Genomic DNA, 26,943 nt, shown 5'->3' on the forward strand with positions numbered 1-26,943 from the left:
GGCGCGTGACGTTCAGAAAATATTTTCCCTCAAATGCTTCCGGTGAAGCAGTGCTACAATTTACTAAATTACTATTCGAAAACATTGTTAAAATGTAATATTGTCATTCAAAGAATTATAGATGAACATCTCGTGAATGCAACCGCATTGCCAGATTTAAAAATAACTTTACTGGGAAATCACACTTTGCAATAAACGAGGTGGTATGCTCAGAAAAATAGGCTAGGCGATACATGTTAGCGCCATCTTGGAACCATCTAAAATCAAATATACTATTGTAAATATTCCCTTACCTTTGATTATCTTCATCAGAAGGCACTTCCAGGAATCCCAGGTCCACAACAAATGTAGTTTTGTTCGAAAAAGTTAATAATGTATGTCCCAATAGCTCCTTCTTGTTAGCGCGTTCCGAAGGCTACTCATAATGTACTGAAGCGCGCGGGACTTGTCGTCACGAATATGCAAAAAATATATATTTACGTTAGTTCAAACATGTCAAACGTTGTATAACATAAATCTTTAGGGCCTTTTTCAACCAGAGCTTCAATAATATTCAAGGCGGACGATTTCATTGTCTTACTAAACGTTTCGGAATGAGAGGGTACACATGGGCGCCCGCGTCATAGTAGTAATGGCCCTCCCCCGTGACCAAATTTCCAAGCCTCTCTTTCGGTCAGTTTCTACCGGAGAAGACTCAAACCACATTGTAAAGACTGTTGACATCTAGTGGAAGCCTTAGGAAGTGCTAAATCAATCCTAACTCACGGTGTGTTTCATAGGCAAAGTGTTGAAGGTGATTCCACAAATCAGATTTCCACTTCCTGCATGGAATCTTCTCAGGTTTCGGCCTGCCATTTGAGTTCTGTTATACTCACAGACACCATTCAAACAGTTTTAGAAACTTTAGAGTGTTTTCTATCCAAATCTACTAATTATATGCATATTCTAGTTACTGGGCAGGAGTAGTAACCAGATTAAATCGGGTACGTTCTTTATCCGGCCGTGTCAATGGGAGCCGTAGGAAGTGTCACGTTAGAGCAAAGATCCTCAGTCTTCAATAAAAAGAGCCCAGATGAGCAACAACTTGTCAGACAGACCACTTCCCATATAGAATCGGGCTATCTACTGAGAATATTGCAAAATGTGCTTTCACCAAAAAGCTATTTTAAAATCGGACATATCGAGTGCATAGAGGAGTTCTGTATCTATAATTCTTAAAATAATTGTTTGCTTTTTGTGAACGTTTATCGTGAGTAATTTAGTAAATTCACCGGCAGTGTTCGGTGGGAATGCTAGTCACATGCTAGTCACATGCTAATATAAAAAGCTGGTTTTTGATATAAATATGAACTTGATTGAACAAAACATGCATGTATTGTATAACATAATGTCCTAGGGTTGTCATCTGATGAAGATCATCAAAGGTTAGTGCTGCATTTAGCTGTGGTTTGGGTTTATGTGACATTATATGCTAGCTTGAAAAATGGGTGTCTGATTATTTCTGGCTGGGTACTCAGTGTGGTTAGATTAACGAGAGTCTTGTCTTTAAAATGGTGTAAAATAGTCATATGTTTGAAAAATTGAGGTTTGGCAGCTAATTGTAATGGAGTGAATGTATTGTAATATGTTGAATTAAAATACAACTGGCACGTTGTACAGCGCCATATTGTCCTAACAAAACCATGAGGGTTTTGTTTTTCTTGGAATAGAAACACCATAATATTAATCAAATGAATTAAGCTACATTTCTTAAAATCAATTCCATATACTATGTTCTTACAAAAAAGTTTTTAAATTCTCTGGTACAGCCAATATTAAAAACGGTCAAAATCTTCTCAAAGATGCCTTCTGATGGTCAAACTAGCACTAACTAGTATTAATGTCAACAATGGCTGACACTTAATTAACGTGCCATAGAATTCTGTGGCAGTATGACGCAACTTTTAAAGGAAGAATCGCTGTACATTGTAGGCTTACCCAGTATCTAAGGCTTGGCTTGGCAATCTCCCAATGTCATTAAACTTTTGGGTGTTTTGTAACAGATGTCTCTTTCCATTCATCAAATGGCCGCTGCACAGTTTGGATTGATTGATTTTGTCAGTAAAAAAATATATACATATATACACTCACAAATATATTTAAAAATGACTGGAATTGCACAAAGTCAGGGACTTATTTCCATTTTGGTCCCCTTTTCTTTTTTTTACATAAATAGGCCTACATACAATTAGGCTACATAGATACAGACACATTACAGAGATACAGACCAACCTCCAGATGAGAATGAGGGGGGAGTTTAAGTACAATTCTTTCAAGCTTTAGGCTATTCTTTAGATCCTGGGGAACCATAATGTGCAGGCATAATCAAAAAATGACACTGGACTAGCACACGGCTGTCTATAGCTAGGTTTCCATTCAATTTCTGGACAACACGACTGTGAAGAGTTTGATTTACCGGACATTTGAGAAATTTACCAGACCCTTCAGATCCGATTTAATAAAAGAGGGATATTGGCCAAATGAATCATATTTATGTGTCCTTAAAAACAGCCTATAACAAATTACAAAAACATTATTCCTTGGATTTTGATGAGAAGCTTATGCAAAAGTTTATAGCCTATTTGTTTTATGTTTTTTATGTTACTTTCCTAAAGCAATATTTGTTCACCTCATGGTTCAGTTGTCCGGATTCAAGCACTAAATGCATCAGGGTATTGCATGCATAGGCCTATAGGCTTAGGTGTCCACTGTATGATATTCTTATAAGAAATGGCCTATATAAAAGAAGAGAAGCTCAGGCCTAGCAGCAGAGAGGTGAGAGATAGAGATACTGTATGCTGCCGGCATGCTACAACACCGACATGCATTTCTTTATGACAGATGATTAGTGTGTCTGCTATACAGATATAGACATACAGAAGTAAGCTAATTTGTTAATTTTATATCAGAATATTTTGTATAAAGATAAGCATTATATTGTTATCAGCTTTATATAGTTTTGGGGGCCAAAAGCTGGCAATTAGGTCTACCAGCTAAGAGAAACCTTGGCACATTTTCCCATCAGAGTTGTTTCCATCAAATTGACTTGTTGCAGATTAAAGTCTGTGTGTGAATATGTAAATCACATAAAAATAACATTTGAGGTTAAATTCTCATGTACCAAAGAAAAAATACTGTATACAATAAATCGGCAATTAAATGGGTTTCCATCGCATTTTCAACTCTATTTCTGCTGATGGTTTTGTCACACATTTTTTTTATGTAGGTAGGCTACGGCGAATATGCCAACTCTTGTATTGGCACGTGCCGCTTTAGTCAACAGTTTGCGGATACAGTGCAGGTAAAGCCCACTACATAATGAGATATTTATGGACAAAAGTGCAAGACTATTTTTATTTGTCAAATGGCAGCCAAGCATCGATCATCATTCACCAGAATAAGTCCCTCAATATTAATGCTGAAATTATATTTTGGATGAATGTGTGCAGGCCTACAGGAGTCTTTTGAAGTAGTCTAATCAGATTAAAACATTGTGACCGGTTGTGTTAATGCCACATATAAAAGATAATACATTTTAACAGTTCAATTATTAATATTTAGGTTATATTGAAGCGATTGAATCTAAACTCAACAAAAAAAGAAACGTCCTCTCACTGTCAACTGAGTTTATTTTCAGCAAATATTTGTATGAACATAACAAGATTCAACAACTGAGACATAAATCGAACAAGCTCCACAGACATGTGACTAACAGAAATTGAATAATGTGTCCCTGAAAAAAGAGGGGGTCAAAATCATAAGTAACAGTCAGTATCTAGTGTGGCCACCAGCTGCATTAAGTACTGTAGTGCATCTCCTCCTTATGGACTGCACCAGATTTGCTAGTTCTTGCTGTGAGATGTTACCCACTCTTCCACCAAGGCACTTGCAAGTTCCCGGACATTTCTGGGGGGAATGGCCCTAGCCCTCACCCTCCGATCCGACAGGTCCCAGACTTGCTCAATGGGATTGAGATCCGGGCTCTTCGCTGGCCATGGCAGAACACTGACATTCCTGTCTTGCAGGAAATCACGCACAGAACGAGCAGTATGGCTGGTGGCATTGTCATGCTGGAGGGTCATGTCAGGATGAGCCTGCAGGAAGGGTACCAGATGAGGGAGGAGGATGTCTTCCCTGTAACGCACAGCATTGAGATTGCCTGCAATGACAACAAGCTCAGTCCGATGATGCTGTGACACACTGCCCCAGACCAAGACGGACCCTCCACCTCCAAATCGATCCAGGCTCAGTGTAACGCTAATTCCTTCGACGATAAACACGAATCCGACCATCACCCCTGGTGAGACAAAACCACGACTCGTCAGTGAAGAGCACTTTTTGCCAGTTCCGCCTGGTCCAGCGACGGTGGTTTTGTGCCCATAGGAGACTATGTAGCCGGTGATGTCTTTTGAGGACCTGCCTTACAACAGGTCTACAAGCCCTCAGTCCAGCCTCTCTCAGCCTATTGCGGACAGTCTGAGCACTGATGGAGGGATTGTGCGTTCCTGGTGTAACTCGGGCAGTTGTTGTTGCCATCCTGTACCTGTCCCGCAGGTGTGATGTTCGGATGTACCGATCCTGTGCAGGTGTTGTTACACTTGATCTGCCACTGCGTGGACGATCAGCTCTCCATCCTGTCTCCCTGTAGCGCTGTCTTAGGCGTCTCACAGTACGGACATTGCAATTTATTGCCCTGGCCACATCTGCAGTCCTCATGCCTCCTTGCAGCATGCCTAAGGCACATTCACGCAGATGAGCAGGGACTTTCTCTTGGTGTTTTTCAGAGTCAGTGGAAAGGCGTCTTTAGTGTCCTAAGTTTTCATAACTGTGACCTTAATTGCCTACCGTCTGTAAGCTGTTAGTGTCTTAATGACCGTTCCACAGGTGCATGTTCATTAATTGTTTATGGTTCATTGAACAAGCATGGGAAACAGTGTTTAAACCCTTTAGAATGAAGATCTGTGAAGTTATTTGGATTTTTACGAGTTATCTTTGAAAGACAGGTTCCTGAAAAAGGGACTTTTCTTTTTTTGCTGAGTTTAGGTGCGCAAAGAATAGCTGCTCAGATTGGAGAGGAAGGGGCAGTGTGCAGTTAGATGACGACTCATGGTGTGATTGTGATAACATACAGGAACTCAAGTCCTTTTGTTCACCCGACCTAGAATACCTCCCAATCAAATGCTGACCATATTATCTTCCAAGAGAATTCTCTTCGGTATAGTCACATCCCCCCTCAAGCCGATACCATGGCGGCCCTCAAAGAACTACACTGGACTTTTTGCAAACTGGAAACCACATACCCCGAGGCCGTATTTATTGTAGCTGGGGATGTTAACGAAGAAAATATGAGAAAAAGGCTGCCGAAGTTATATCAAGTTATCGTACTCGCGCTACTAAAACACTCGACCACTGCTACTCCTACTTCCGGGATGCCTAGAAGGCCCTCCCCTGCCCACCTTTTGGCAAATCTGACCATGACTCCATTTTGCTCCTCCCTTCCTATAGGCAGAAACTCAAACAGGAAGTACCTGCGCTAAAAACTTTCAATGGTGGTCTGACCAATTGGAATCCACGCTTCAAGATTGTTTTGATCACGAGGACTGGGATATGTTCCGAGTAGCCTCCGAGAATAACATTGATGAATATACTGATACGGTGAATGAGTTTATCAGGAAGTGTATAGGAGATGTTGTACCCACTGGGACTTTTAAAACCTACCCTAACTAGAAACCATGGCTAGATGGCAGCATTTGTGCAAAACTGAAAGCTCGAACCACCGCATTTAACCATGGCAAGGTGAATGGGAATATGGCAGAATACACACAGGGTAGTTATTCTCTCCGCAAGGCAATCAAACAGGCAAAATGTCAGTTTAGAGACAAAGTGGAGTCGCATTTCAACGACTCAGACACAAGACGTAAATGGCAGGGTCTACAGACAATAATGGACTGCAAAAGGAAAACCAGCCATGCTGCGGACACCGAAGTCTTGCTTCCGGACAAGCTAAACACCTTCTTTGCCCGCTTTGAGGATGCTGATACGGCAACTAAACTGCCTGCAACCGCAGGGCTCTCCACAAGGGGTGTGGTATTCCCAATGCCTCACCGGGGGCAAACTACCTGCCCTCCAGGACACCTACAGCACCCGGTGTCACAGGAAGGCCAAAAAGAAAATCAAGTACAACAACCACCCGAGACACTGCCTGTTACCCTGCTATCATCCTTAAGGTGAGGTCAGTACAGGTGCATCAAAAATGGGACCGAGAGACAGAATAGAAGCAGTTTTTCAATCTTAAGGCCATCAGACTGTTAAAAAGCCATCAGTAGCACATTAGAGGCTGCTGCCCTATTTACATAGACTTGAAATCACTGGCCACTTTAATAATTGGAAAACTAATCACTTTAATAATGTTTATATATTTTGCATTACAAAATGTCATATGTACAGTGGCTTGCGAAAGTATTCACCCACCTTGGCATTTTTCCTATTTTGTTGCCTTACAGCCTGGAAATAAAATCGTTTTTTTGGGGGGGGTTTGTATCATTTGACTTACACAACCTGCCTACCACTTTGAAGATACCATTTTTTTTATTTTTTATTGTGAAACAAACTAGAAATAAGACGAACAAACAGAAAACTTGAGCGTGCATAACTATTCAACCCCACAAATCATTACTTTGTAGAGCCACCTTTTGCAGCAATTACAGCTGCAAGTCTCTTGGGGTATGCCTCTATAAGCTTGGCACATCTAGCCACTGGGATTTTTGGCCATTGTTCATGGTAAATCTGCTCCAGCTCCTTCAAGTTGGATGGGTTCTGCTAGTGTACAGCAATCTTTAAGTCCTACCACAGATTAACAATTGGATTGAGGTCTGGGTTTTGACTAGGCCAATCCAAGACATTTAAATGTTTCCCCTTAAACCACTTGAGTGTTGCTTTAGCAGTATGCTTAGGGTCATTGTCCTGCTGGAAGGTGAACCTCCGTCCCACGCTCAAATCTCTGGAAGACTGAAACAGGTTTCCCTCAATAATGTCCCTTTATTTAGCGCCATCCATCATTTCTTCAATTCTGTTTTTTCACACCTGTGTTCAGTTTAGTTGATTTCGGTGGGTTTATATACACGCTGCTGCAGGCTAGGCTTTGTGCGGGATTATTTGTTGTGTATTTGCATGTTAGGGGTGCGTGCCTGCACCACAGGGTTTCGTTTTATATTTTCGGTATATGTTACCGTGTGCTTACGAGACTTTGTTTGTGGAGTCGAGGTTTCTCCTCCGTGTGCACAATTTATCCCCTGTGGGTGGCGGCTACGTTTGTGCGTGTTTTCCCACTTGTTTGTATTGTGCCTTCAGGACCGCCTGATTAAACGTTGTGTGCCACTGGAACTTCTATGCTCTCTTGCTCCTGATTCCTACACCCCCCCTCCTCCTACTAGGAGGCATTGTTACAATGGTTCTTCAGAACCATCACAGTAGTAAAGAATCCTTCCTGATATGCTCCCCCAAAAATGGTTACACATCACCATCACCCCTGAAAAAGAACCCTCAAGAACCTTTTGTTTTTGTTGTGTTTGCTGGTCCAGCAATCTCCGGTCATGCTGGTCTGCAAAACCACCCCCTTCATTGTCATATTTCCCAACATGCTCTATTGCAGTTAGATTTTTATAATTGTTTGTTTCAATATCTATTATTGCATTTACTTATTTTCCATGTATTAATCCATCATTCATCCCCCCTCCTTTCCCTTGTAACTTCCCCAAGATAAATAGCATACATTTTTGTGAACTAATCCAATCTGTTAGTTGTCCTTTTTGCACCCGTTCCTGAAATGCTTGTTCCAGATTGGATGGTTTAGGTAGTCTCATTCATTCTTTTTTCTGACCCTGGTAGTCAATCTGATGCTTGTGATCAGTGTCCAAAACACAGCGAAGGCTGGTCACCAAAGAAATCATAAGAAGGGAAAACACAATGAATGCTGGTCACCAGCAAAAACACAACGAAGGCTGGTCTGTGCTGTATTTTTTTCATCAGGGCTCTCTCTCCTTCTCCCTTATTCATTCCCCAGTCCTACCCCACTCTCCATCCCTCCCTTCCTCCATCCCTCATCTTTAACCAGCCTTGGCTGCTACAGTGAGTCAGACTGCCAGGCAGCCTCTAGCCCGATGCAAGAATAGTGGAGGAGCCGCATGCAGCAGTTCAACCTCTCTCCCTCTCTGGAGAGGCCGCACTAGCGCTGACGTGCTAATACGTTGAAAAAGACAGTTGTTCACCATTTAAATCATTTGTGCCCTGTGCCCTCACCTCAGAGTTGAGTTGTCCAGTTAGCCCCTCGCCGCCTTTGGCTCTGCCACCAAAGTTCTGCCCTTGTGCCTCTTCTGACCGCCCACTTTGTGCCCTCTATCCCACTAATGCAGACCCGTTCTGGGCTTCCTCTCATACCCACACTGTCTCATCGGCAATCGCAGAGGGCACAGCGATTTCATAAGTTAACCTCGACAGGTGACAGAGACTGAGAAGGAGAGAAAGAGAGAGAGAAAGAGATGGATGGGAGAGAGAGAGAGATGAAGAGGGAAAGAGAGGAAGAGAGAGTGACTGAGAAAGATGAAAGAGAGAGAAGTAGAGATGAAGAGAGGGAGAGAGAGAGCAAGAGAAGCACGAAAGCGGGTGAAAGAGAGAGTTCCAGAATTGCAGCAATATATGCTAAAACAGGACTCCTCTGCCATGGCATACTTAAGCAATAAGGCCCAAGGGGGTGTGGTATATGGCCAGTATACCAAGGTTAAGGGGAGTTATTTAGCACGACGCAACGTGGAGTGCCTGGATACAGCCCTTAGCCATAGTATGTTGGCCATATACCACAAACCCCCGAGGTGCCTTATTGCTATTGTAAATGGGTTACCAACGTAATTAGCGCAGTAAAAATAAATGTTTTGTCATACCCGTGGTAAACAATCTGATATACCATGGCTGTCAGCCAATCAACATTCAAGGCTCGAACCACCCAGTTTATAATCACCCTGTTTCAATGGTTGATGCACCACGACCGAGAACTGCTGAACGGGCGCCAGAGCGTGTCTCTCAAGTGCTTCCCCTGCCTTCGCCCACAACAACATGTCTGTCTGTCTGTCTGTCTGTCTGTCTGTCTGTCTGTCTGTCTGTCTGTCTGTCTGTCTGTCTGTCTGTCTGTCTGTCTGTCTGTCTGTCTGTCTGTCTGTCTGTCTGTCTCTCTCTCTCTCTCTCTCTCACACATTGATAGCGGCAGTCGTCAGGTTAGCGGTTTGTCATGCGCCGTGGTGCCTGTGTCAAGCCGAACACCACTCAAGTTCCCTCTGAGTTATGGATAACCAGAGGCTGAAGCCAGGTGGTAGCTGTCAGGGGTCTTGTCGTTCCAGATCTGCCCCAAAACGGGCCCTGGGCCGCGGGGATGCTATGCCACTGCCTCTCACTAGTTTTGGTGGCTAGCCTGCACTGACATGCTAATATGCTATACTAATTTACTCTGTGGTAATGGGGTTGCCGTCAATGGGAGTGGTCTGATTTTAGAGGAAAGGATACGTTTGGGGTCTATATCGGTGTTTACATTGTGCTGCCCTAATTCTTTCTCTCTTTGTGGGTTTCTGAGTAGTCGTTAGTATTTTTATTTTCTTTCTCTCTCTTTCTCTTTCATTTCTTCTTCCCCGTCCATCAACTGCTATTTCTCTCTCCTCATCTCTGTCCCGCTCCCTCTCTTCCCCACCTCCCTCCTGTCTCCCTTCACTTGTCCTGGCTGAAGTTACATGAAAAAATCGCACGCAATCTTGATCGCCTTCTGTGACGAGCCTTGTAGGCCGTGATAAGTCAGACATCTTCGGTCCTAGTTCTTGAGGCCATGGTGTTTACTAGGGTTCTCTTGTACCTGTCACTTCATTCAGTGTTTCTCAATCTACCAGGTGTGTACTGTGCCCATGTTTGTTCTAGCCCAACACTATTTTTTAAAATGTATTTAACCTTTATTTAACTAGGCAAGTCACTAACACACCTAGACAGACACACACACACACACTTTTGGTGTCTAATTTTAGTTGTTGCGCTACTGGTGCTGCCTGTTGATGTTAGGTAGGCAGCTACAGTAGCTGAATAATGTTAACATCTTCGGGTTTTGTTTCATTAAATGTATTTTATTTCATCTGGGTGCTTGCGTCACCTACTAACCCCCTCTACTACCTGTAGCGCCCGATCTCCTCAGTCCGAGAAAACACAGAGAGAAAGGTATGTGTTTCAGATTACTCCTTTGTAGGAGTCCATAACGTGAAATAAATAAAACATCCCAAGGTTATTGCTGTAGATATTGTTATAAGAGAGTGTGAGACTATTGAAACATGTAACTTTCAGAGTTTTATTGTTGTTATTAATTAGGGTGACCATACATCCTCTTTTTCCCGGACATGTCCTCTTTTTGGACCTAAAATAATGCGTCTGGCCGGGATTTCTAAATCGGACAAAATGTCCGGGATTTGGCTTTTGCTTTCTACAGTCGCCATTCATTGTGTGCATTTTTGGGGTTTTGCATTGCTTTGACCTTTCTCTTTAGGTCCCGCCTTCTCACACGCCACCATTGTAGGCCTACGCAAACATTGGTCAAACTGCATCTCAATCATTACCCTCACCATGGCAACAGCCAAGAGACAGAGCAGCAGCTTGCTTGTCAACAGTGGCACATGGCTCCAGAACAGCGTAAAAATGCCCAAACGCAAATGTAAATTCACAGACGATTTACAGAGAAAATTCCCGTGTTTTCGTCTTGGTCGGGATCCGTGTGCAGCAGAATGCATGACCTGCGAAGTTGGCAGGTACGTGTCAGTGTCAAACAAAGGTGCTAGCGACCTAGAAGCCCACATAAGCTCCGCAAAACACAAAATTGCAGCTAAAGGAGAGAGTTCGTCAGGTAAATTAACTGACTATTTTGTGAGAGCAGGTAAAAAAGAAGATGCTGTTACTGCTGCGGAGGGAGTTTTTGCATTCCTCAACATGAAGCATCACAATAGCTACAGATCAATTGACTGCACGTCTGCCTTGTTAAAAAAGCCTTTCCCTGATTCCGAGACTGCGCAAAAATATTCAAGCGCTCGTACTAAGACCAAAGCAATTGTTAACGCTGTGATAGCACCACATTCTGTTGACATAGCTCAGAAAGCACTAGAAGACATACATTACTGTGATGTTTCTACTGATGGGAGCAATCCTCCTTGATCTAGATGTTTTTTGAAGATGAGTTCAGTGAAATTTACCTCTGGCACATGCACTCACTCATGTGTGTGTTTCATTCACGCATTCAGGAGATGGAAAGGGAGAGTAATTCAATTGTGGAAGTGAAGAACCTTTTGAACAAAGTCCACACCATGCTTCTTGAACGGAAGACCAATAACTTCATGTCCCTTAAAGTTAAGGGACTATTGGCACAAAAGCACAAGGATGGACTTGGTAAGAATTGTGACCATTTCAGTGCTAAAGTACAGGGTCTGTACAGTTCATGCCTGGAGTATCTGGAGAAATGGATGGCACCCATGGAGGAGTTCTCCTCTTTCATGTGGATGGATCTGAGTGAGACACCTGACTGGAATGACATAGAAGCCTGTATAAAACACCTGGGAGAAAAGGGGGTGCCAATTGTTGATGCAAAGTGCTTTGATCAGGTCACCAACCTGAAGAAATTCACAGAAAGGTGTAACAGTGATGGAGAGTTCAGTAATCTGCAAGCACACAAGAAGTGGACCAAATATTTTGAAAGGTCCAAAAGCATAGATTTTCATTCAGAGCTACTGAAGATTGCACAGTTTTTCTTTGCTATTCCTTCTCACAATGCAAATGTAGAGTTTTTTCACTGATGCAAAGCCAGTGGACAAAGGAAAGGAATCACTTGTCTGTTGAGTCACTGAAGGGGCTTCTGTGTACACAATACAGCTTTTAAAAACATGTCTTGCAAAGACTTTCATGCCTACTTGATTGGTAATCAAGGCCTGTTGGGAAAGATTCGATCTTCGGGAAAGTATACCAGAGAGCATCAGGAGGACTGACATTATTTTTGACTGAAATAGTGGATTTTTTTATAACAGTTTTTTATTTTTTTATTTTAACCTATGGCCATGAAAAGAAAGGTGTTAAAAGCTAAACAATTGTATTTTATTTTTGTTATTATTCTATTGTTGAGGGCCAACAGTTGAATGGAAAGGATGTATTACTTTATGTATTAAAGTTCAAAAACATAGTTGCATGGTTGTGAACGCATTTGTATTTACCGCCCACTGTGTCCGTCTGCCTCTCGCTCCCACTGTCCTCTTTTTTGAAAACTAAAATATGGTCACCCTATATTAATATAGTTTACAGAGTGCTAAAAGTGCTGCTGTTGCTAGCTTGCATGCGTTTCGGTGATGCCGACGGTTAGCTGAGTTGCCGACTGGAGATGGCGTTGCATTATGGGAGATGTAGTTTTGGCCCTCTAAGGTCTAAATGGAATAGAGACGATTTCACGTTGTAACTTGTTTGTGTTGCAGTGTTTTTGTACATGACTTGTTGTATTTTGGTACTGTCAACACTGAAAGCACCTAGCAATGTATTGGAGATGTGAGACAGGATATGCGTTTTACCTTTCTTCATGCTCCCGTATAGAACAACTTGTCAAATGGTGTATTGGAGACTGATGTGTTCCTGTCCTGTCTTTTCACAATACTATTGCAGATCAACATAAAAGCCTAAAAGACAGCCGTGGTGTCGCTCTTCATTTCCTGGTTCTCCTGTGGTACATATAAGACCCGCTACACACACACACACACACACACACACACACACACACACACACACACACACACACACACACACACACACACACACACACACACACACACACACACACACACACACACACACACACACACACACACACACACACAGGCAAGTCACTAACACATCTAACTCGCCAAGCCTTTGATTAGTTCAATCTTGAATCTTAGATTTTTTGAGGGATATAACTTCAGTTGTTCTTTAAGAAATAACAAAGTTTCAGATTTTTTTGTGACACCTATTTTTAATTGGGTGTCTGAATATGGGCCGTCTACCAACTGTAACATACAGCAAAGCCGTTCAAAACTAAGAAATCATATTTTTTTCCCAAGAATGCCTTCCAAAACGGGAACTTTCATGTTCCTCAACAAAAATGTATTTGTTAATTCGTATGTGAACTTATGAGCCTGTAAAAGTGACCCTTTGTCTTTTTTCTTATGTGTTGACACAGCCCCTGCCAATGCCAAGATCGTGCATGAGGGCCAGGCGTGTGTGGTGAAGGACGACAACATCAGTGAGAGGATCTACACCATCAGAGAGGGAGACCACCTGGTACTCAAATGTCTGGTCAAAGGACACCCACTACCACAGGTAATGCGACATAACACGACTTTGTGGCTCAGTTGGTAGAGCATGGGGCTTGCAATGCCAGTAGAGCATGATGCTTGCAATGCCATGACCCTCTCTCGCTCTCTCTCTATCTCTTTCTCTCAGACCTCCCCGTGTTGGTCAAGGCTACAGGGGAGAGTTCTGGTGTGAGCTGTTTTGAGATCTCTTTTCAGCGAGCGCTAATGTAGATCACGTTGACCGTAGACTGTGTGTGTGTGTGTGTGTGCCAAGTCTGCCTACGGCGGCCTTTCTCAATAGCAAGGCTATGCTCACTGAGTCTGTACACAGTCAAAGCTTTCCTGTAGTTTGGGTCAGTCGCAGTGGTCAGGTATTCTGCCACTGTGTACTCTCTGTTTAGGGCCAAATAGCATTCTATTTTTCAAATTTTTTTGTTAATTCTTTCCAATGTATCAAGTAATTATCTTTTTGTTTTCTCATTTGGTTGTGTCTAATTGTGTTGCTGTCTTGGGGCTCTGTGGGGTCTGTTTGTGTTTGTGAACAGAGCCCCAGGACCAGGTTGCTTAAGGGACTCTTCTTCAGATTCATCTCTCTGTAGGTGATGGCTTTGTTATCCTGTTAGGGCTAGGGGGCAGGATTGACACGGCTGGATAAAAAACGTACCCGATTTAATCTGGTTACTACTCCTGCCCAGTAACTAGAATATGCATATAATTATTGGCTTTGGATAGAAAACACTCCAACGTTTCTAAAACTGTTTGAATGGTGTCTGTGAGTATAACAGAACTCAAATGGCAGGTCAAAACCAGAGAAGATTCTGTACAGGAAGTACCCTGTCTGACCATTTCTTGAACTTCTTTGCCATCTCTATCAATTACAAAGGATCTCTGCTATAACATGACACTTTCTACAGCTCACATGGTCTCTCAGAAGGCGGCAAAAAGCTGAATCGTGGCTTTGCAGGCTCTGGCTGAAACAAAGTAGCGCGTTTGGGTAGTGGTTGGTTACAGTACTGTGAGAGTCAGGCTCGTGCCCGCGTCGACCGAAAGCTTTCTTTTCCTTTGTCTGTTTAACTAAAAGGAGATTCCCGGTCGGAATATTATCGCTTTTTTACGAGAAAAGTGGCATAAAAATGGATTTTAAACAGCGGTTGACATGCTTCGAAGTACGGTAATGGAATATTTAGATTTTTTTTGTCACGAATTGCGCCATGCGCACGACCCTTATTTACCCTTTCGAATAGTGTCTGGAACGCACGAACAAAACGCCGCTATTCGGATATAACGATGGATTATTTGGAACAAAACCAACATTTGTTATTGAAGTAGAAGTCCAGGGAGTGCATTCTGACGAAGACAACAAAGGTAAGAACATTTTTGTTATAGTAAATCTGATTTTGGTGAAGGCTAAACTTGCCGGGTGTCTAAATAGCTAGCCCGTGATGGCAGGGCTATGTACTTAGAATATTGCAAAATGTGCTTTCACCAAAAAAGCTATTTTAAAATCGGACATATCGAGTGCATAGAGGAGTTCTGTATCTATAATTCTTAAAATAATTGTTATGCTTTTTGTGAACGTTTATCGTGAGTAATTTAGTAAATTGTTAGTAAATTCCCCGGTATGCTAGTTCTGAACGTCACATGCTAATGTAAAAAGCTGTTTTTTGATATAAATATGAACTTGATTGAACAAAACATACATGTATTGTATAACATAATGTCCTAGGGTTGTCATCTGATGAAGATCATCAAAGGTTAGTGCTGCATTTAGCTGTCTTCTGGGTTTTTGTGACATTATATGCTAGCTTGAAAAATGGGTGTCTGATTATTTCTGGCTGGGTACTCTGCTGACATAATCTAATGTTTTGCTTTCGTTGTAAAGCCTTTTTGAAATCGGACAGTGTGGTTAGATTAACGAGAGTCTTGTCTTTAAATAGCTGTAAAATATTCATATATTTGAGAAATTGAAGTAATAGGATTTTTAAGGTATTTGAAAATCGCGCCACTGGATTACACTGGCTGTTACGTAGGTGGGACGAATTCGTCCCGCCTAGCCCAGAGAGGTTAAGGAAGGTTTGGGACTCGCTTCCTTTTAGGTGGTTGTAGAATTGAACGTCTCTTTTCTGGATTTTGATCATTAGCGGGTATCGGCCTAAATCTGCTCTGCATGCATTATTTGTTTTTTTTAATGTTATACACTGAGGATATTTTTGCAGAATTCTGCATGCAGAGTCTCAATTTGGTGTTTGTCCCATTTTGTGAATTCTTGGTTGGTGAGCGGACCCCAGACCTCACAACCACAAAGGGCAATGGCCGCTATAACTGATTCAAGTATTTTTAGCCAGGTCCTAATTGGTATGTCAAATTTTATGTTCCTTTTGATGGCATAGAAGGCCCTTCTTGCCTTGTCTCTCAACTCGTTCACAGCTTTGTGGAAGTTACCTGTGGCGCTGATGTTTAGGCCGAGGTATGTAATGTTTTTCTGTGTGCTCTAGAGCAACGGTGTCTAGATGGAATTTGTATTTATGGTCCTGGCAACTGGACCATTTTGGAACACCATTATTTTTGTCTTACTGAGATTTACTGTCAGGGCCCAGGTCTGACAGAATCTGTGCAGAAGATTTAGGTGCTGCTGCAGGCCCTCCTTGGTTGGCGACAGAAGCACCAGATTAAATCAAATTTTATTGGTCACAAACACTTGGTTAGCAGATGTTATTGCGAGTGTAGCGAAATGCTTATGCTTCTAGATCCGACAGTGTAGCAGTATCTAACAGGTAATATCTAACAATTCCACAACAAAACCTACTACACACAATCTAGTAAAGGAACGGGATAAGAATAGTTAAGTATAAAATATATGGATGAGCAGTGACAGAGCGGCTAAGATGCAATAGATAGTGAGAATAGATAGTGAAGGATACAGTATATATTATATACATATGAGATGAGTAATGTTAGATATGTAAACATTCTTAAAGTGGCATTAATAAAGTGACTATAGTGTTCCATTTATTAAAGTGGCCAGTGATATCAACTCTGTAGGTAGGCAGCCGCCTCTCTGTGCTAGTGGTGGCTGTTTAACAATCTCATGACTTTGAGATAGAAGCTGTTTTCAATCTCTCTGTCCCAGCTTTGATGCACCTGTACGGACCCCGCCTTCTGGATGGAAGTGGGGTGAACAGGCAGTGGCTCAGGTGGTTATTGTCCTTGATGATCTTTTTTGCCTTCCTGTGACATCGGGTGTTGTTGGTGTCTTGAAGGGCAGGTAGTTTGCCCCCGGTGATGCATTGTGCAGACCGCACCACCCTCTGGAGAGCCTTGCGGTTGTGGGCGGTGCAGTTGTCGTACCAGGCGGTGATATAGCCCGACAGGATGCTCTCAATTGTGCATCTGTAAAAGTTAGTGAGGGTTTTCGGTGACAAGCCAGATTTTTTCAGCCTCCTGAGGTTGAAGAGGCGCTGTTGCGTCTTCTTCACCACACTGTCTGTGTGCGTGGACCATTTCAGTTTGTCGGTGATATGTACACAGAGGAACTTAAAACTTTCCACCTTCTCCACTGCTGTCCCATCGATGTGGATAGGGGAGTGCTCCCTTTGCTGTTTCCTGAAGTCCACAATCATCTCTTTTGTTTTGCTGACATTGAGTGACACCACACTCCGAGGGCCCTCACTTCCTCCCTGTAGGCTGTCTCATCATTGTTGGTAAACAAGCCTACAACTGTTGTGTCGTCTGCAAACTTGATGATTGAGTTGAAGGCGTGCATGGCCACGCAGTCCTGGGTGAACAAGCAGTACAGGAGGGGGCTGAGAACACACCCTTGTGGGGCCCCAGTGTTGAGGATCAGCGGAGTGGAGATGTTGTTTCCTACCTTCACCACCTGGGGGGCGGCCCGTCAGAAAGTCCAGGACCCAGTTGCACAGGGCGGGGTTTAGACCCAGGGTCTCGAGCTTACTGGTGAGTTTGGAGGGTACTATGGTGTTGAATGCTGAGCTGTAGTCAATGAACAGCATTCTTACATAGGTATTCCTCTTGTCCAGATGGGACAGGGCAGTGTGCAGTGTGATGGCGATTGCATCATCTGTGGTCCTATTGGGGCAGTAAGCAAATTGAAGTGGGTCTAGGGTGACAGGTAGGGTGGAGGTGATATGATCCTTGACTAGTCTCTCAAATCACTTCATGATGACAGAAGTGAGTGCGACGGGGCGATAGTGATTTAGTTCAGTTACCTTTGCTTTCTTGGGTAGAGGAACAGTGGTGGATATTTTGAAGCATGTGGGGACAGCAGACTAGGACAGGGATTGATTGAATACGTCCGTAAACACACCAGCCATCTGGTCTGCGCATGCTCTGAGGACGCGGCTAGGGATGCCGTCTGGGCCGGCAGCCTTGCGAGGGTTTACACGTTTAAACGTTTTACTCACGTCGGCCACAGAGAAGGAAAGCCCAAAGTCTTTGGTAGTGTGCCACGTCGGTGGCACTGTATTGTCCTCAACGCACGCAAAGAAGTTGTTTAGTTTGTCTGGGAGCAAGATGTCGATGCCACGTCGGTGGCACTGTATTGTCCTCAACGCACGCAAAGAAGTTGTTTAGTTTGTCTGGGAGCAAGACGTTGATGTCGGCGACGGGGCTGGTTTTCTTTCTGTAATCCGTGATTGTCTGTAGACCCTGCCACAAATGTCTCGTGTTTGAGCTGTTGAATTGTGACCACTTTGTCTCTAAACTGACATTTTGCTTGTTTGATTGCCTTACGGAGGGAATAACTACACTGTATTTGGCCATATTTCCAGTCGCCTTGCCCTGATTAAATGTGGTGGTACATGCTTTCAGTTTTGCGCAAATGCTGCCATCAATCCACGGTTTCTGGTTAGGGAATGTTAATAGTCACAGTGGGTACAACATCTCTTACACACTTCCTTATAAACTCGCTCACCAAGTCAGCATATACGGCAATGTTATTAACTGAGGCTACCCAGAACATATCCCAGTCCACATGATCGAATCAATCTTGAAGCGTGAAATCCGATTGGTCAGACCAGCTTTGGATAGACCTAAGCACGTGCCCTTCCTGTTTTAGTTTGTGCCAATAGGAGGGGAGCAACAAGATGGAGTCATTGTCAGATTTGCCAAAAGGAGGGTGGGGAAGGGCCTTGTATGCGTCAAGGAAGTTAGAGTAGCAATGGTTGAGCATGTTACTCGCTCGTGTACTGCAATCGATATGCTGATAGAATTTAGGTTGCCTTGTTCTCAAAATAGCTTTGTTAAAATCCCCAGCTACAATGAATGAAGCCACAGGATATATTGTTTCCAGTTTGCATAAAGTCCAGTGAAGTTCCTTGATGGCCGTCTTGGTATCCGCTTGCGGTGTGACAATAACCGAGGAGAGTTCTCTTGGGAGATAATACAGTCGGCATTTGATTGTGGGGAATTCTAGGTCAGGTGAACAAAGGGACCTGAGTTCCTGTTTGTTGTTACAATTACACCATGAGTCGGTAATCATGAAACATACACCCCCGCCCTTCTTACCGGAGAGATGTTTATTCCTGACGGCGCGATGCACTGAAAATCCCATTGACTGTATGGACTCTGACAGCATATCCCCAGCTAACCATGTTTCCGTGAATCAGAGTATGTTACAATCCTGGATATCTCTTTGGAAAGTAACTCTTGAGGGGGGGGGTTCCCATGGGCTTGGGATTCGTCATTTGTCTGTTCTGCTGTGATGTCGAGGCTATGGTCAGGGTCTGGGGTGGACTGTTCTGCTGTGATGTCGAGGCTATGGTCAGGGTCTGGAGTGGACTGTTCTGCTGTGGTGTCAAAACTTTGGCCAGGGGCTGTGGTGGGCTGTTATGCTGGCCTCCCTGCGGGGGTGGTTAGCTCTCTAATGGGTTGTTCTCTGTCACACGCCACCCCCCACACCTTCTCCTCCAGCATTCTGTTCCTCTCCTCTAGTTCTTCTCCTGTTCTTCTCCTGCTCTTTCTCATGTTGATGTTGTCTCACCACAGTCCAGAGTGCAGATAATGTCTCACATACGGAAGCTCACATGCAGAGAGAGAGAGACACAGCTACTCACATGCAGCTGTGTCTCTCTCTCTTACTCTGTCTCCCAATCTCACTTTCTCTTTCTTTCTCGCTGCATCTCTCTCATTTTCACTCCCATTCTCTCTTACTCTCATTCTCTCCCTTTTTTCTCTCTCTCTCCTTTTCTCTTTCTCTTTCAAACTCTCTTCCACCTTTCACTCCATCTCTCTCTGATACATATCCCTTCCTATATATACAGCCCTTAGCCATGCTACACTACATGACCAAAAGTATGTGGACACCTGCTCATCCAACATCTCATTCCAAAATCATGGGCATTAATACGAAGTTGGTTCCCACTTTGCTGCTATAACAGCCTCCGCTCTTCTGGGAAGGCTTTCCACTAGATGTTGGAACATTTCTGTAGGGACTTGCTTCCATTCACCCACAAGAGCATTAGTGAGGTCAATCACTGATGTTAGGCGTTTAGGCCTGGCTCCCAGTCGGTGTTCCAATTCATCCCAAAGGTGTTCAATGGGATTGAGGTCAGGGCTTTGTGCAGGCCAGTCAAGTTCTTCCATAGCAATCTCAAGAAACAATTTCTGTTTGGACCTTGCTTTGTGCACGGGGGCATTGTGATGTTGAAACAGGAAAGGAGTTTAGGATTTTTATGAGCACTTATTAAACGACTCCGTTTATACCAAGTTCGTTTTCCTGCGCCTGACTTCCCTGCCACCGACACGCACCCATTACACAAGCGTCAATACAGGACTTAGATTGAATCATACTACACCTGCTCTGACACTCGTCGGATGTGGCCGGGCTTGCAAACCATTACAGACTACAAAGGGAAGCACAGGCGAGAGCTGCCCAGTGACACGAGCCTAACAGACGAGCTAAACTACTTCTATGCTCGCTTCAAGGCAAATAACACTGAAACAGCACCAGCTGTTCCAGAAGACTGTGTGATCACTCTCTCCACAGCCGATGTGAGTAAGACCTTTAAACAGGTCACAACGCTGCATGGCCAGACAGATTACCAGGATGTGTGCTGCGAGCATGCGCAAGTGTCTTCACTGACATTTTCAACCTCTCCCTGTCCGAGCCTGTAATACCAACATCTTTCAAGCAGACCAGCATAGTGCCTGTGCCCAAGAACACTCAGGTAACCTGCCTAAATGACTACCGACCCGTAGCACTCACGTCTGTAGCCATGAAGTGCTTTGAAAGGCTGGTCATGGCTCACATTAACACCATTATCCCAGAAACACAGGACCCACTCCAAATTGCATTCCGCCCCAACAGATCCACAGATGATGCAATCCTATTGCACTCCATACTGCCCTTTCCCACCTGGACGAGAGGAACACATCTGTCAGAATGCTGTTAATTGACTACAGCTCAGTGTTCAACACCATAGTGCACTCAAAGCTCATCAATAAGCTAAGGACTCTGGGACTAAACACCTCACTCTGCAACTGGATCCTGGACTTCCTGACGGGCCTCGACCAGGTGGTAAGGGTAGGTAACAACACATCCGCCACGCTGATCCTCAACACAGGGGACCCTCAGGGGTGCATGCTCAGTCCCCTCCTGTACTCCCTGTTCACTCATGACTGCACGGCCAGGCATGACTCCAACACCATCATGAAGTTTGCCGATGACACAACAGTGGTAGGCCTGATCACCAACAACAACGAGACATCCTATAGGGAGGAGGTCAGAGACCTGACCGTGTGGTGTCAGGACAACAACCTCTCCCTCAACGTGATCAAGACAAAGGAGATGATTGTGGACTACAGGAAAAAGAGGACCGAGCACGTCCCCATTCTCATCGACGGGGCTGCAGTGGAGCAGCTTGAGAGCTTCAAGTTTCTTGGTGTCCACATCACCAACAAACTAACATGGTCCAAGCACACCAAGACAGTCGTGAAGAGGGCACGACAAAAGCTATTCCCCCTAACTAGACTGAAATGATTTGGCATGGGTCCTCAGATCCTCAAAAGGTACTACAGCTGCACCATTGACAGCATCCTGCTTCACTGCCTAGGGGTAGTGCGAACGGCCCAGTACATCACTGGGGCCAAGCTTCCTGCCATCCAGGACCTCTATACCAGGCGATGACAGAGGAAGGCCCTAAAAATAGTCAGACTCCAGCCAGCCTAGTTATAAAGAGTCCTCTCTGCTACCGCACGGCAAGCGGTACCGGAGCGCCAAGTCTAGGTCCAAGAGGCTTCTTAACAGCTTCTACCCTCAAGCCATAAGACTCCTGAACACCTAATCAAATGGCAACCCAGATTATTTGCATTGCCCCCCTTTTACACCGCTCCTACTCTTTGTTGTTATCATCTATCCATCGTCACTTTAATATCTCTACCTTCTTGTACATATTACCTCAACTAACCGGTGCCCCCACACATTGACTCTGTACCAGGTACCCCCCTGTATATAGTCTCACTATTGTTATTCTACTGCTGCTCTTTAATTACTTGTTACTTTTATTTCTTATTCTTATCCGTATTTTTTTAAACTGCTTTGTTGGTTATGGGCTCATGACTAATACAATTTGATTTCATTTAATTTGAAAGGCTAACTTCTTATATTGCAGATATAAGTGCCTGGTTGTCATACATGTCCACCCCCTATCCTAAGGGTTAATTACTTTTACACTGAACAAAAATATAAACGCAACAGCAACTTCAAAACCACTCATGTCATCTATAGATTGGAATGTCCACAGTGAAAGGTGTTCTACATTGGACGGACAAAGAGATGCCTTCAAGACCGCTTATGCGGAACACAAGTACGCCATACGGGTAGGCAATGAAGACTACCCCATGGCAAGGCAATACAAGTCCTTACACCATGGTAAACCTGCCTCCCTCCCTACATCTCTTTGTCTGTCCAATGTAGAACACCTTGCAATGTGGACATTCCAATCTATAGATGACATGAGTGGTTTTGCAGTTAATGAAATCCTTGACGTAATACTCCAATAATTGGGGAATCATCCAAAGTGATACGCTACTACGCCAAGTATGCCAAGAATGACCTGATGAAGATCCTTGCAGGTTTGAAACGTTATTTGTTTGTGAATAAAGGCACGTGGTGGAGATTATGGGCGGCAGGTAGCCTTTAGGTTAGAGCGTTGGGCCAGTAACCAAAAGGTTGCAGGTTTGAATACTAGAGCTGACATAAAGAAATTATAATAATCAGTCACTGTGCCCTTGAGCAAAGCACTTAGCCCTAATTGTTCCAGGGGTGCTGTACAATGGAGAGAGGGAGGGAGCAAGTGCGGGAAACATTGACAAGAAATGCTATAAGGTGGCTAGGAGCTAATCTCCCAGGTAGTGGAGGAGATGCCCACTATGAGTAATGGGGTACAGGAGGGGCTTCAGGTGGGGCTAGTCTCTCAGGTAGTGGAGGAGATGCCTGGTATGAGTGATGGGGTGCAAGTGGGGAGTGTTGAGAGGGATGTGGTAGAAGGGAGTCAGGGGTCAGTGGCCTCAGTTGAGGAGGATCAGGAGAAGGATATGGATATCTCTATTGATAAGTTAGCAGCTGGTGATTACTTAATTTACAGTCTAGAGGAGGTAAATGGGTTCCTGGATCAGACTTTTGGGAAATCTGTCAAATTGGCAGATTTTTTTGATGTTGATAAGTTTGTGAGGTCAGGTGTGATGTTACAGAAGACGATGGGGTTAGACCAGTTGAGTGAGAAGAAGCGTTTTTGCTTGAGGAAATTTGTTACTGCAGTCACAGCAGCAAAGGGTAGTGGGAAATGTGGTCAGCTTAAGAGAAAATTAAAATAATGATGATGATCATGCCTCATAGGGTGTCTTTTTTCTCTTTGGTTTCTCTGTGATTTCTTCTGCTTTTCCTTTCTCTTTTTTATATGGAGATACTAAGGGCAGGTTCTCTCAATATGAATGGAGGAAGGGACAGGAATAAGATGGCTTGGGTATTAGAAGTAATAAAACAGAAAATACTTAATGCGGTTTTTCTACAGGAGACACATAGTGATGAGGCTAATGAGGTTGACTGGGGTATGTGGTGGGAGGGGCAGCATATACTCAGTCATGGCACTAATTTCAGTGCTGGGGTGACAATTTTGTTTTCCTCAGGCTTAGAGGTGACTGTGGTATCTACAACAGAGATAGTCAAGGGACGGGTTTTATTGGTCAAGGTGAATGTTATGTTTTAATTTTTTGTATTTTTATGTTTATGCTCCTAATGAGGGTACAGAGCGTATTGCTGTTTTTGATAAAATAAAGGAAACCTTAAGACAGTGTGACCAAGAGGGGTTTATGGTTTTAGGGGGGGACTGGATTTGTACAGTAGATTTTACTGTTGACCGCACTGCTGAAGAACCTCATCTGTGTTCAGCCACTTGCCTGTCTGGTCTATTAACTGAGTTTGAGCTTTCTGTTGTGTGGAGAGTAAGGAATGCGAAAGTTAGGCAGTACACATGGTTAAAAGTTAATGAAGGTGGTGTCGGTGCAGCAAGGTTAGACAGGTTGTATGTATCTGAGCACTACTGTAGTAGGGTTGGAAAATGTGATATTACTCCTGTGGGTTTCTCTGATCACCATATTGTTACTGTTGATATTCACTTGTCCTGTCCACGAAGGTCATCACCTTACTGGTATTTTAATGTTAAGTTGTTACATGATGTCATGTTTTGGGAGGGTGTAGTGGAGAAGGGGTGTGCCAGACTGTCAAGGTGGAAATGGGTGCTACCCCAGCTGTCTTATAGGGGAAGGGTACTGGTAGCTAACAATCTTGCTGCCTTTACCCTGTGGCACAGACTAATGATTTTACAGCCACCCAGGGCTGGGAGCCGGGAGGTGATCAGGTCAATAAATCTGATACAAGAGCTTCAGAGGACCTTTGTCAATTTCTTCTGGTCTGGACAGCACTGGATTAAAGCTGCAGCCCTGTACCTGCCACTGCATGAGGGTGGGCAAGGCCTTGTGGACATTTCTTCCAGGATCATGGCTTTCCGGCTTCAAGCAGCCCAGAGACTGTTGTACAGTGATGGTTCTAGCTGGGTAGACACAGCCTACACATTGATGAGGAGAGCGGGCTGTTTGAGCTTAGACAAGCACCTTTTCCTCTTAAAGCTGGAGGGGGGTGATTTGCCTGGCCTGAATCCATTTTATGAGTCTGTTATTTAGGCTTGGAGAGTTCTTGTCAAGTCCTGTAAGGCCGGCACGCCACCAGGGATGTGGCTTTTTGAAGAGCCTCTTTTTCACAAACTGCCTATTGATAAGAGGACAGCTGACCACCAGTGGAGGATAATACATGGAGCCATAGCCACCAATATGCATCTGGTACACCTGGATCCTACTGTTGGGGAAGGGGGTCCATTCTGTGCTGAGTCTGAAACTCTGGCACATCTGTTCTTACAGTGTCCCAGGTTGGTCATGATTGAACTGATCACTTCTTGGTTCTCAGCTTTGGGAGAGGTTCTCTCTTCGGGCTAAAGTACAGGTTATTCGGGGACAGCCTATTACAAACTGGTTAACAATATTGATCTGTTTATGAGTATATGGGGTATTCAGAGTCTGTTGTGTTTAGTTAGTGTGGAGGAGGATTTGGTGTTGTGTTTTTAAATGATGTGCAAGTATGGTTTTGTATCATTTTTTATTGTGTTGTGGGTTCCCAGACCCAATAAAGATGATTTAAAACGCAAACTCTCTCTTTCTCGCTCGCTTGCTCGCTCGCTCTGTCAAACACCATTTCATATTTTGCTACATAAGACTAATTTGAGCCGGCCGGTCACATTTGTAGTATACCTTTTGTATTTAAAAAGTTTCCATGTCAGAGGATGCAGGAGCAGGAACAAAAGGAAAAAAGAGGACTAGAGAGGAGAAGAGGGTAAATGAGGGGAGACAGGGAGGGAAGAAGGGTTTGTGTTTCCGTCCTTGAGGGCTGAGTGGGTAACGGATCGATGGAGGGCTGAATGTGAGGAGGATCTGGTGAGATCCAAGAGCCGCAAACAAGGTCACTCTGTGACCCCTAACAAGACCATGGAAGGAACAAAAGATTGAATAAAAGAGAAAGAGAGAGTTAAGAGGACAGAGGAAGCAAACGTTTAACACTCAGGTATTGTTTGATTAAGAGTCTATCAGTGCTATATTCTTTAGCACTAATAGATAGCAAGCACCAATTAGCCTGGAGCTAGCCTATGCTAGGCCCATCTCCCGGCTAGCTGAAGATGTCCATCAGCCACTCCTTGGGCAACAATACCTATTTTGCCAATTGGCCTGGACCCCTTTTACTGCCGATACGGATCCCCGCTGATCCATCATGACTGGACTACCGACATAATCTGCAAGAGGGTTTTTTTCAACAGGCTCCTCCGTTGCTACGTCCCCTGAATGTCCATCTGCTAGCTTATCAGATTGATTACTTTAGAAATGGAACCCCCAACAGAAGCTAGCCAGCTAACTAGCTACTAGCTAGTAGTCAGCTAGCCACTGCTAGCGGCCATCAGCTAACCTTTAGACCGGACAATTCTTGCCAGTCAGCATAGCGCGATTCAAACCAGAGCATATCGGACTTATTTTTCTCCATATCTCCGGATTCCTACCGCAAGCTCTGAACCTTTTCACCTGGATCATCGCAGCTAGCTAGCTGCTATCCGAGTGGCCACTCCTGGCTAACGTCTCTGTCCTGAAGCAAGCACCAATTAGCCTGGAGCTAGCCTATGCTAGGCTCATCTCCCAGCTAGCTGAAGATGTCCATCAGCCACTCCTTGGGCTACAATACCTATTTTGCCAATTGGCCTGGACCCCTTTTACTGCCGATACGGAGTCCCGCTGATCCATCATGACTGGACTACCGACATAATCTGCCCGAGGGGTTTTTTCAACAGGCTCCTCCGTTGCGACGTCTCCTGAATGTCCATCTGCTAGCCTGCTAGCCGCGGCCCGCTAGCTGTCTGGAGCATATTGAACTGCTAGCTGAAGAGGCCCATCGGCCAATTTCTTGGGCCACTATACCTATTTTGCCAATTGGCCTGGACACGACCTTTTACTATACGGAGCCCTGCTGATCTATCATGACTAGTCTGCCGACGTAACTGCACGAGGGGGCTACAACAGACTTCTTCCGCCACGACGTCCCTCTAAGGCTCCTCTGCTATCTTGCTTTCCCCGGCCCGCTAGCTGTCTGAATCGCTGTGTCTCCAGCCCACCTAGCTACTCACTGGACCCTTATGGTCACCCGGCTATGCATGCCTCTCCCTAATGTCAGTATGCCTTGTCCATTGCTGTTTTGATTAGTGATTATTGTCTTATTTCACTGTAGAGCCTCTAGCCCTGCTCAGTATGCCTTAGCTAACCCTTTAGTCCCACGTACCACACATGCGGTGACCTCACCTGGTTTAAATGATGTTTCTAGAGACAATATCTCTCTCATCGTCACTCAATGCCTAGGTTTACCTCCACTGAATTCACATCCTACCATACCTTTGTCTGTACATTATGCCTTGAATCTATT

General features: G+C 44.2%; 1 protein-coding gene across 1 annotated transcript in view; it reads left to right on the forward strand.

The window, feature by feature from the left end:
- The window catches only part of LOC106610595 (MAM domain-containing glycosylphosphatidylinositol anchor protein 1), a 401,645-nt gene that overhangs the window by 72,825 nt on the left and 301,877 nt on the right, over positions 1–26,943 (forward strand). The window contains exon 3 of the mRNA XM_014209988.2: positions 13,304–13,443. Within this exon, the coding sequence (XP_014065463.1) occupies positions 13,304–13,443 (140 nt within the window). The remainder of the gene's footprint in view (positions 1–13,303; positions 13,444–26,943) is intronic.

Source organism: Salmo salar, chromosome ssa09 (assembly GCF_905237065.1).
Source record: "Salmo salar chromosome ssa09, Ssal_v3.1, whole genome shotgun sequence".
NCBI lineage: Eukaryota > Metazoa > Chordata > Actinopteri > Salmoniformes > Salmonidae > Salmo > Salmo salar.